Source organism: Mus pahari, chromosome 15 (assembly GCF_900095145.1).
Source record: "Mus pahari chromosome 15, PAHARI_EIJ_v1.1, whole genome shotgun sequence".
Taxonomy (NCBI): domain Eukaryota; kingdom Metazoa; phylum Chordata; class Mammalia; order Rodentia; family Muridae; genus Mus; species Mus pahari.
Window position 1 is genome coordinate 31,155,221 of NC_034604.1, and position 11,811 is coordinate 31,167,031.

The following is an 11,811-nucleotide window of genomic DNA, read 5'->3' on the forward strand; positions in this document are numbered from 1 at the left end:
AGCCCTGGCTGACCTGGAACTCACTCTGTAGACCAGGCTGGCCTTGAACTCAGAAATCTGCCTGCCTCTGCCTCCCGAGTGCTGGGATTAAAGGCATCGCCACCACGCCCGGCTATTTTTTTTTTTTTAATTTTCATGTTGACATATGGCTGAGCTATTTCCCAGGATCCCTTGCTCTTGATGGGCCCTGAACTCCAGTGCTCGTTCTTAAGTCCAGTAGGTGACTTGGTTCCTCAGCCACTGGGACACACTTTGAGGAGGAAAGTTTCCCAGTACAGGGTTCTCTCCATCCCTTGAGTGGCAGGAACTCAGCGTTGGTGTCTGCTTTGTATTTCTCTAGTGCTTTTATACAGGCGTTTCACTAATATTTCAGCCAAAACTTCTTTCCATTAATTTTTATTTAGGTGTATGTGTATGTTCCTCTGTGTATGTGTGCATCTAGAAGCTAGAAGAAGGTACCAGTTTCTGATGGTGCCGGTACAGAAGGCTGTGAGTCACCCATCGTGGGTGCTGAAACCAAATTTAGGTCGTCGGGAAGAGCAATAACTGCTCCTAACCTTAAGTGAACCATCTCTTCAGACCCCTAATGTTTGTTTGTTTGTTTGTTTTTATTGGAAAAATATCCTTCATGACAAGGTTATGTCATTATTAAGATGAAAAGGCAATGGTGATGGTGGTGATGGTGATGATGATGATGATGATGATGATGAGATGGAGTCTTATGTAGCCTAGACTAGCCTCAGATTCACTGTACTACTGAAGACATTCTTGCACATCTGATTCTCCTGCCTCCACTTCTCAGATACTGGGATTACAGGTATATATATATATATATATATATATATATATATATATATATATCCAGTTTATGTGGTGCTATGGATCAAACCTAAAGCTCCATACTAAGTAGGCACTCTACCAACTGAGCTACATCCCCTGCCCACTACATAGCTGTCTTTTGACTTTGTATTCTTAGTGGCTGAGAATACTCAGTGTGTGTGTGGAACTCAAAGACAATATTTCCTCATGTGTTTGTAGTCTTTTATTACAAATGACCATGACATGGCTATATGCTTATGTCTGCACACAGGAAATGTATACATAAAAATACAACACAGAAACAGACAAAAATATCAAGGCACACATAGCATCTTTTCTTTTTAAGGCTTTGGAAGAAGTTAAGAAAATTCTTATCAGCTATATATTAACCTTTATATTGTTTGGGTACAGTGACATATATACATATATCATTCCAATTCAGCTTCTAGTGCTATGATAAAGATGGTAATGGAAAGCAGTTTGGGAGAAAAGGGTTTATTGAGTTACAGTCCATCATCAGGGGACACCAAGGCAGGAACTCAAGGTAGGAACCTGGGGGCAGGAACTGAAGCAGAAGCCATGGAAGAGTGTTTATTGGCTTGTTCAGCCTGCTCTTTTCTTCCTTCCTTCCTTCCTGCATTTTTTCTTTCTCTTTTTCTTCCTTTCTTTCTTTTGGGGAGGGAGGAGAGGTTCAACTCTAACTCATGTCAAATTGACAAAGCACATTTACAATTCTAACATTTAGAGGCTGTGACAGGAAAATCTCAGGTCCGAGACCAGCCTAGGTCATTTGGTGAGACCCCAGTGCCACAGAAACAAAGAAGCTAGCAAACAAGGAATCGCCTTGCAGAAATGCTCTCCACATTATTTCTGTGGCATATGGTGTTAGTAGAGGCTTTGTTTAAGTAATGCCAAGGTTGGGAAGTGTGGGACAGTGCACATGGAATTCTGTCCTTTGAGAATCCCAACACACACAAACATGTTTAAAGTTCCGAACTGGGGCAATAAATTTGCTGAACTCCAATACTCTTACTTATTTTAGGAAATACATATTCCCATGTCATAGAATGTTTAAATAAATAAATGAAGTAAATAAATATGAGGAAACATTGCCTTATTTTAGTGAACCCTGACTCACAAAACCTCCCATAGGTGAACTGCCAGCTAGAGCCTCCTCCAATGGGGCTCCTCCATCAACTAGTTAACAAGAGACAGAAATTTTGGGTACAGCCATCTCTCCCCAGCTTTTTGCTTGTATCCAAGGGAACCTAAGCAGGAGCCAAGAGGCCTTGGTTCAAGTCCAGGTGCTCAGTGACCTTGGGGATGAGAGCAGGAACTCTGATGTCAGACATACTGGGCCCCTCCTCTTCCTTCACACATCACTTCCCTTCTCATTCTTCAGGCTTCTCACCTTGTGGCAAGGAGATATGATAATACATGTGACATTCAATGCCCAAAGCAGAGCAGGCACCTGGCCGACTCAGCTGCCATGATGCTACTCGGCCCAATTCAGCCTCTGCACTGAGTTTGAAGAGAGCCTTTCTGTGGATCAAATAGAATTTAGAATGCAAAAAGATTTTTAAATTCTTGGAGATGAAGCAGTATGTAGACAGTTTTAGCACTGCCTTCATTGCTGCCTCATCCTGTCTATCAGAGCAGGGCAGGGCAGGGCGGGGTGTGTGGACCACACCAGCCTTCTTCCCTACTCTCAGGCAGAACCATTTCTCCATGACAGAACATTGGCAAGAAGATGTCCTGCCAGCAATTCATTGCCAACTTGGACCAGCTGAATGATGGCCAAGACTTTGCCAAAGACCTTTTGAAGGTATTATCTGCTAAGGGTTCTCATGCTCTTTTGTTCGCCCAGCACGAATGGGCAAAATCTTGCCCCACTGAATCTTGACATTCCAGATCCATAACTCTGAGACAGAGTTGGCGACTGCCTAGTTCCTCACCTGACTGTTGTGTATTCTCCAAGTAAGATAGATGGTGAGGCTCTGAGCACTTTGGTTTTAGTGCTTCAATGACCACCATTTCTAGTAATAACCATACTATCATCAAATGATAACCACCACTATCACCAAGTACTATGGTTGCCACCCATGACCATCTCCACAGTCACAACCTCCTCCACCACCACCATCTCCACTACCACCACCACCACCACCATCACCGTCACCACCACTATAACCATAGGGAAAGGTCCATTCATTCCTCCATCACTGGCAGTGAAAGAAATCAATTTTCCTTTGAGGCTTCCCAAGGTGAAACTTTGGTCTTGTATAAAAAAGAACAGATTAATTTGGGGGATATTTATAGATGATGAGTTAATTTTTAGATAGTCTTTTCATAATCCTATGGTGTTAGGAGGGAAATTGAGTGATTAATCCAAAGGAAGATATATACAGTTATTATGTGCCAGTTACAGAAACTAAAAGAGAACATTGTCTCCTCCTCTTTTTTTGCTACAATTATCTGCTTCACCATCAAGAAGTACTTGATGAAAATATATCTTTAAGCTCAGTCTGGGCATGGTGGCACACACCTTTAATCTCAGCATGTGGGAGACAGAGGCAGTGGATCTCTGAGTTTGAGGACAGCCTGGTCTACAGAGAGTTCCAGGATAGCCAGGGCTACACAGAGAAACCTTGTCTTTAAAAACAAAAACAAAATAAAATCATCAAATCACTACCCATCCATTCATTTTCACTATCTACTTATCATCTTTTATCTCCTCCATTCACTCACACATTTCCTCATGCATGGATACACCATCTACCCAGCCATGTACCCACCTACCTACCCAAGTACCTTACCCATTCACCCCTCACCCAGAAGCTCTTGTGTAGTCCAGGATGGCCTTCAGCTCACTGTGTAGCTGAAGACAACCCTGAGTTTCTGATCCTCATGCCTCCACCTCTTACGTGCTACGATTCCAGGTATGTGTCACCATGCTGGCTTAATGTGGTTCTGGGGATTGAATCCCAGTGTGACACACACTAGAAGCTGCACTCTACCAAATGAGCTATGTCCCAGCCCTCCAAACAGTTTTTCTTTTTCTTTCTTTCTTTCTTTCTTTCTTTCTTTCTTTCTTTCTTTCTTTCTTTCTCTTTTTTCTTTTTTTTTTAGACAGGGTTTCTCTGTGTAGCCCTGGCTGTCCTGGAACTCACTTTGTAGACCAGGCTGGCCTCGAACTCAGAAATCCGCCTGCCTCTGCCTCCCCGAGTGGTGGGATTAAAGGCGTGTGCCACCACGCCCGGCCTAAACAGTTTTTCATACACCAACCACTCATCCATTCTAACATCTATCCTTACTCCCAACATCTCATCCATCCACCCATCCTGTGTCATTCTGGACTTCCTATTGAAGACTTATTGGTGAACAAGTTAGACATTATTGACCTTGGGAAGCTTACAATCGCCTGGCTAGACAGATGGTAATAATTGCCACCCATTCAATACGCCCACTATCACCCATCCAATACACCCCCTATCCACTCCTTTATGCATCATATGACATCAAGCAGGTATGAATGAAGCACTCACTTTACCCATTTAACTGCAAAGGTGCTCCCTCGCCATGGCCACGCTGCTGGAGAGACATGAGGGTTTTTCTGACTCTCCACCTGAACTCCTTTCTCCCTTTCTCCTTCCCAATTCAGACGCTTTACAACTCCATCAAGAACGAAAAGCTGGAATGGGCCATGTGAGTAGATCAAGGGTATGAGGCTGGTTACCAGGAGAGGGAGTGGTTGGGCATGCAGACCACTCTCCATGGTGCTGATTTATCCTAGCCCAGTCCCCTGACAGCCCCTACCCAGCTGGCTAACACCCTTGTGGGTTCATTTCCTGACTTGATTACAAGTGTGCAATGTTTATATTGCTGTAGAATAGATTCAACCATGAATTTAGTTCTGGGAGTGTTGGTGACTGGTTTTTCTGTAGTGAAGATGTTGTCAGTGACAGCCTTTTCCCTTTTGGGAAGTAGGGCAGGAAGCACAGGTCCCCTGTGGCACTAGCAGTGTGAAGATGTTTGGGTGGTGACTGCTTTTGGCAATGGGAAGGGGCAAATGCCCTGACTTCATCACCCGTGAAGGCCGTGCACACCCATTTGCAAAGAGGGTTAGAGATATTACTGGTTGGTGAGGTTAGGAGAGGCTCTGAGGTGGGGGGTTGAAGGTGAGCCCCATGGCTGAGCTCCTCAGGGAAGGTTGTGCCTTTGAGGATGTGTAGAGCCCATAGCTCAGGGACTATAGCTATGCTGGAAAGAGCTGGCTCTCTTCTACCAGGGCTCTGAAGGTAGGCCTGGACTTCGGGGCCTTGCCCTGTTGTTTGTTCTACTATTTCCAGCATGTTGGCAGAGTCTGTGCAACAGCTTCAGTCCACAAAGGGCTAATACTCCTTGGGCTGAAAAGGTTAAGGAAGTCTGGGGGAAGGAAACTCGAAGACAAGGAAGTCTCCAACTGTGTTAAAGGTGAAGATTAGCTTCGAGACGGAATCGAAGATCAGATACCAAAGTTAGGAAGTGAAGATGAAGGGGAGGGATCGGAGCCCCGGAGCTGTATTTTGTAATCTCTTGTCTCCAGCCTTGAAGGCAGAGCGGGTGGAAAAGGCTGTGGCAAGGGTTGTGGGTGGGCAGGGCCTCTCTGGAGGTGGCTCAGGCTTGGTCCCTTCCTAGTGATGAGGATGAGCTGAGAAAATCCCTGTCTGAGCTGGTGGATGACAAGTTTGGGACGGGCACAAAGAAGGTGACTCGGATCTTGGATGGTGGCAATCCATTCCTGGATGTCCCGCAGGCTCTCAACGCTACCACCTACAAGCATGGTGTGCTGACCAGGAAGACTCATGCGGACATGGACGGCAAGAGGAGTGGGTGTCGGGCTGGGGGAGGGGCCTGGGAGGGACACTGGTGTAGGAGGGACCCACCCTTGGCCACTCCTTTGGGGACACACATACAGGTGGAGGTGCAGGGAATGGAAGGGTGGGAGTTACTGAAGCAGAAGGTTGCAGCCATACTCCCTGTGCCCCCTCCTCAGCACCCCGTGGGAGGCGTGGCTGGAAGAAATTCTATGCGGTGCTCAAAGGGACCATCCTGTACCTGCAGAAGGTGAGGGGAAGGCTGCTTCAGAATCCTTATGTAGAAAGGGCCCACTCGGGATCATCCAGCCCCTGCCTGTGATACTCAGCTCAGGGTCTTCTGGCCAGGACTGAGACCTAGAGAGGAACTAGGGCGTTCTTTTATTAAGGGTCTTACCTGGACTCACTCAGGAACTTTGAGGGTTTGGGGCAAGGGACTCTGAAACGCCAAATGGATTATGCCTTGTGGCATTACGGGACAGACTGGGGTCTGAGGGGAGAGCATCTGCAGTGATTCTATGTTGGGGGAGGGTAGAAGCAATACGAAGAAGGGAGGGAGGGAGGGAAATGACAATGGGCTGTGTGGGGCAGTGAGCTACAGCCCAGAGTGACATAGCATACCCGACTCAGGATGAGTACAGGCCTGACAAGGCTCTGTCCGAGGGGGACCTGAAGAATGCCATCCGTGTGCACCACGCTCTGGCCACCAGGGCTTCTGACTACAGTAAGAAGTCCAACGTGCTCAAGCTGAAGACAGCAGACTGGAGGGTGTTCCTCTTCCAGGCACCGTAAGTAGGAACAGGGCCCCCGGTTGCCATCTGGACTCCCAGCCTGCAGCGTCAACCTCACAAGCTCCGCTCTCCTGGTCTCAGGATGGAAACCTCAGCTTTCTGCGCATGTCAGTCCCAGTGTCACAGATCAATGGACACTTCGGGTCTTCCAGAGCGGTGGCTTTCGGTGTGGCCTTCTCTGCCACCTTACTGCCCACGTCTTAGGCCCACAGAGTCAGTACCTGACTGGGTCTAATAAGCCTGCAGGTGCATTCTGACATCCTGCAGGTAGGCTGATAGACCGGGATGCACCTTGACATGACAGAGGCAAAGTGGGAAGGGCTCCTTATACCTTTGACCTGTAAGGCCTTCTGCTCTGGTGCAACCCATCCTCTGTGACTCCAGATGGGGGTTTTCACATGTCAAACAAACTTCATGAAAGAGATTAATGTGTGAGAACTGGGCCCAGTGGGAATCTGGGCAGGTGATGGGTCAGGGCAGATGATGGCTCACTGCGGCTGATCCTGGAGTTCATGGGCTCTAAGGACATCAGTTCAGGCTGGAGCAGGTTTATTTCATGGGAGTCCAGATGGGAGTTCCCTATGTAGTTCTGACCAGGCTCATTCACCCACCTGCCCACCCCATTCTCCTTTCTCCTCTCTGTCCTTGCCTTCTCTGCCAGACTTTGGGAGAAGGTGGGAGGTCCCATCATGAGAACTGGACCCCTTTATGTCCTCTTTTGTCCCCAGGAGCAAGGAAGAGATGCTGTCCTGGATCCTGAGGATCAACCTAGTAGCCGCCATCTTCTCAGCACCTGCCTTCCCAGCAGCTGTCAGCTCCATGAAGAAGTTTTGTCGACCCCTGCTGCCCTCCTGTACAACCCGCCTCTGCCAGGTATAAGCTCCTGGGGCTAGGCATGTAGTACTGGGCTGAGGGACACCAGGGAAGGAGAGCTACCTTTTTTGTATCCGTTTGTCTGTTGCTGGACACTCAGGCTGATTCTGAACATTGTTTCCAGAAGCAGGTGTGCAGGTAGGGCTGTGGTGTGCTGACTTTGGGTGTGTTCCCTGTTGGAGCATGTGGTAGTTTCATTTAAACTTTATTTATTATTTTGTGTGTGTATGATGTGTTGGGGGTGGGGGACACATGGCACATGTGGATGTCAGAGGACAACTTTGTGGGCTCAGGGATCTAATTCAGTCTTGTTCAGCAAGCACTTCATCCACTGAGCCATCTCTGTGTCCTCCTCTATTTTTAGTTTCTTTTTAATTTATTTATTTTTATTATGTTAATTTTTGGGGGGGATTTTTGAGACAGGGTTTCTCTGTGTGGCCTTGGCTGTCCTGGAACTCACTTTATAGACCAGGCTGGCCTCGAACTCAGAAATCCGCCTGCCTCTGCCTCCTGAGTGCTGGGATTAAAGGCGTGTGCCACCATGCCTGGCTAATTATGTTAATCTTTTAATGTGCATTGGAATTTTGTCTGAATGGGCATCTGTGTGAGGGTATCAGATGACCTGGAACTGGAATTAAAGACAGCTGTGAGCTGCCATGTGGGTGCTGGGAACTGGACTCAGGACCTCTGGAAGAGAAGCCAGTGCTCTTAACTGTTGAGCCATCTCTCCAGCTCCCTATTTTTTGATGAGCTCCCATTCATAGTATTTTCCACAGTAAATGTGTTAATTCACAGTCCCACCCACACTGTACAAAGCTTCCTTCTCGCCAGTCTTCACAGGCACTTATTTTTCATTTTACTTATATTTACTTATATTATATTACATTATATTATATTATATTTTTTGAGACTTTGTTTTTATGTTTTGCATATGGGTGTTCTGCCTGCGTGTACGTTTGTGCGCTATGCATGTGCCTGGTGCCTGCAGAGGCCAGATGAGGGAACTGGAGTCACAGATAGCTGTGAGCCACCATGTGGTTGCTGGGAATTGAACCCAGGCCCTCTGGGAGAGCAGTCAACCACTGAGCCAACTCTCCAGTTCCAATTTTTCACTTTTTAGAAACAATCCAGTGTTGATGTTTGTCTTAGTCAGGGTTATTTTATTGCTGCAATGAAGCACCATGACCAAAAAGCAACCCCGGGAGGAGAGGGCTTATTTTACTCACAGTTCTATAGAGGACAGGAACTCATGCAGGACAGGAACCAGAGCCATAGCAGGGTGCTGCTTACTGGCTTGCTCTCCATAGCTTGCTCAGCCTGTTTTCTTATAGAACCCAGGAATATAGCTGTCTCCAGTTACACCAAAAGAGGGCATCAGATCTCATTACGGGTGGTTGTGAGCCATCATGTGGTTGCTGGGATTTGAACTCAGGATCTCTGGAAGAGCAGTCAGTGTTCTTAACCTCTGAGCCATCTCTCCAGCCCTACAACCTGATCTTATTCTCTCTCTCTCTCTCTCTCTCTCTCTCTCTCTCTCTCTNTCTCTCTCTCTCTCTCTCTCTCTCTCTCTCTCTCTCTCTCTCTCTCTCTCTCTTAACCTCTGAGCCATCTCTCCAACCCTACAACCTGATCTTATTCTCTCTCTCTCTCTCTCTCTCTCTCTCTCTCTCCTTTCTTTCTTTCTTTCTTTCTTTCTTTCTTTCTTTCTTTCTTTCTTTCTTTCTTTCTTTCTTTCTTTCTTCTCTTCTTCCTCCTCCTCTTTCTCCTCCTTCTCCTCTTCCTTCTTTTTTTGAGACAGGTTCTCTGTGTAGCCCTGACTCTGTCCTAGAACTCATTCTGTAGACCAGCCTGGTCATGAACTCAGGGACATCCACCTGCTTTTGCCTCCTGAGTGCTGGGATTAAAGGCGTGGCCACCACCAGACTCTGGAGGCATTTCCTAATTGAGGGCTCCTCCTCTTAGATGACTTTATCTTGAATCAAGCTGACAGAAAACTATCCATGACAACATTTTTAAAAAACCTTTAAATACTTTAGTTATATCCCTATGAAAACCCCATCTCACTAATACCACAGATTTTCAGAGTATTTTAGACAGGAAAGGATAAACAAAGGTCCAGAACCTGAGAGTGGAGGTTGCCAAGCTTCAAACGTCCTCTCAGTCATCAGTCCCTTTCCAAATAAGGTCTCTCTCCACAGAGCTACAGGGCGTTCACGGTCTGTGTGGAGCTCCTGTGAGCATGTGTGCGTGTGTGTGTGTGTGTGTGTGTGTGTGTGTGTGTGTGTGTCCTGTCAATGAGAAAAGTCTCATCTACCTTTAGGTATGATCTGGATCACACAAATCAGAGAATGCTGGGAGGATGTTTGTGCTATACAGAGCTTGGGATAAGTGGGGCCAGGCTGACCCTTGTCCCAGCATGCTTCGGTGCACATGTGGGACTCTATGCAAGGGGTTGTGGTGAAGGTGTCTGTTCTGCAGTGTGTATACTCACATGCAAATGTAAAGCTGTCTCGTAGGCTGAGCCTGTGAGAAAGGGGAGGAAAGAGGAGAGTGGGAGGGAGCACTCGTGTCTAGAGCCTAGCTCTGAACCTTTATCTTTGAGAACCTTGGTCAGCCTCAGTTTCTCTTTGGTGAAGCAGCTTCCAGTGTGGATGGAACTAGGTCCACGTCTGTTGATACCCCAAATGTCAGACCTCACAGACCTGGGCTTGTCTCTGCAGGAGGAGCAGCTTCGGTCTCATGAGAATAAGTTGAGGCAGGTAACTGCAGAGTTGGCTGAGCACAGGTGTCACCCACTGGAGAGAGGCCTCAAGTCTAAAGAAGCGGAAGAGTACCGTCTGAAGGAACACTATCTCACGTTTGAGGTAGGTCTTGGGAGTTGGACAGCAGAGGTCAGAGATGGAAATAGAGGAGAAAGTCAGCTCCCACCTTCCACTTCTGCCATCAACACCAACAAGCCAGGGACTCTAGTTTGAGACCTCCTTACTGTGGAGCTCTCTGAGGCAGGCGTAAGCCAGTGTCCTGTGGTCAGTCTCTCACAGTCTGGCTGTCAAATGATGATTGGTTTCTCCTATGGCTGGGTCTCTCCAGGAGTCCTTCACATCCACTCTGCAGTGTGAAAACAGAGATGACAAAAGCCACAGGGGATTTGCTTGGGGTGAGGCCTGGCTTTCTTTTGTGGGCTGAGTTCATCTTCATGCCATGCTGTTAAAAGGTTTCCAAAACTATCCCCGTTTGACAGAAAGGTAAACTGAAGCTCAGAGAAGCCAGAGCACTGGCCCAAGGTGACACAATTAGAAAAAGTAGGACCTAGGATCCTAACCAGGTGATTGGCTGCAATTCTGGCACTGGAGGTCTCTCTCTCTCTCACTTGGCTTGGTGTGTGTGGGTAGGACACGAAGCCCCATAGACAGAACTGGCGGGGGTGGGGAGGGCCCCCTGATGGTGGAGAAGGCCTGAATCTGCTAGGTCTCCCTCTTAAAATGTTAACAGCAACTTTTAAAATAACCTTTCTAAGTGTTTATGAATGCATCCATTTCTCCATGCCCTCACCAACACTGGGCATTTGGAAATATTTTAATCTTCATTGATCTCACAACTTTAACAATCATTTTCCACCACTTTTTAATTTAGATTTCACATTTTTAAGAGAAAAGATTTAGTTTTTATTTATGTGTACCTGTGTGCATCTTCATACTTGCTTGTGAATGCTTCTTGTATAGGCCATTGTGAGCTGCTATATGGATGGTGAGAACTGAACTCAGGTCCTCTGCATGAACAGCAAACACTCTTAACTGCTCAGCCACCCTTCAGCCCTAAATGTCTAACATTTTAACTGTGGAAACACATGATGAGTTGCGCCATCTTCATCGATTTTTAAGTGTGTAGCTCAGCAGCATCTATTGTATCCATCTCCAGGCTTTTCCATCTCCCCACATGGAAGCTTTGCTCCTTAAACATATAGTTTCCTTCTCCTTCAAGGCACAGAAGTTTTAGATATCAATGTAGTCCCGTTTGTCCATTTCTGCTTTTATTGCCCATGTCTTTCAAGTTGAACCTAAGACATTGTTGATGTTATTTGGATTGTTAAGTTATAAGTGAGAAACTGGGCATGATGATAATCCCAGTACTCAAGAGGTTGAGGCAGGAGGATCACTGCAAGTTCAAGGTCAGTCTGGCTTGCATAGTGAACTCCAGGGCTACATAGTGAGATGATGTCTCAAGAAAACAATACGTGAGATTGATGTGTGTGTCTGTCTATTTTTGGGGAGGTTGGCAGTGGTGGTTTATTTCTTCTTGTTGATTGCAAGAGCTGTTGGTGCAGGGGAATGCCACAGAGGTTGGTACTTTGTTACTAGGTTTTGTTTTGTTTTTGTTTTGTTTTGTTTTGTTTTTCGAGACAGGGTTTCTCTGTATAGCTCTGGTTGTCCTGGAACTCACTCTGTAGACCAGGCTGGCCTCGAACTCAGAAA

The 11,811-nt window shown here is 46.7% G+C and overlaps 1 protein-coding gene across 2 annotated transcripts in view; it reads left to right on the forward strand.

The window, feature by feature from the left end:
* Psd2 (pleckstrin and Sec7 domain containing 2) overlaps positions 1-11,811 on the forward strand; it is a 51,406-nt gene that overhangs the window by 38,477 nt on the left and 1,118 nt on the right. Inside the window, exons 9-15 of one of the 2 annotated variants that reach the window (XM_029547244.1) lie at positions 2,554-2,644; positions 4,481-4,524; positions 5,497-5,687; positions 5,855-5,925; positions 6,306-6,463; positions 7,195-7,339; positions 10,060-10,203. In XM_029547244.1, coding sequence (XP_029403104.1) covers positions 2,554-2,644; positions 4,481-4,524; positions 5,497-5,687; positions 5,855-5,925; positions 6,306-6,463; positions 7,195-7,339; positions 10,060-10,203 — 844 coding nt within the window. The remainder of the gene's footprint in view (positions 1-2,553; positions 2,645-4,480; positions 4,525-5,496; positions 5,688-5,854; positions 5,926-6,305; positions 6,464-7,194; positions 7,340-10,059; positions 10,204-11,811) is intronic. The other variant, XM_021214527.2, reaches the window with a different exon arrangement.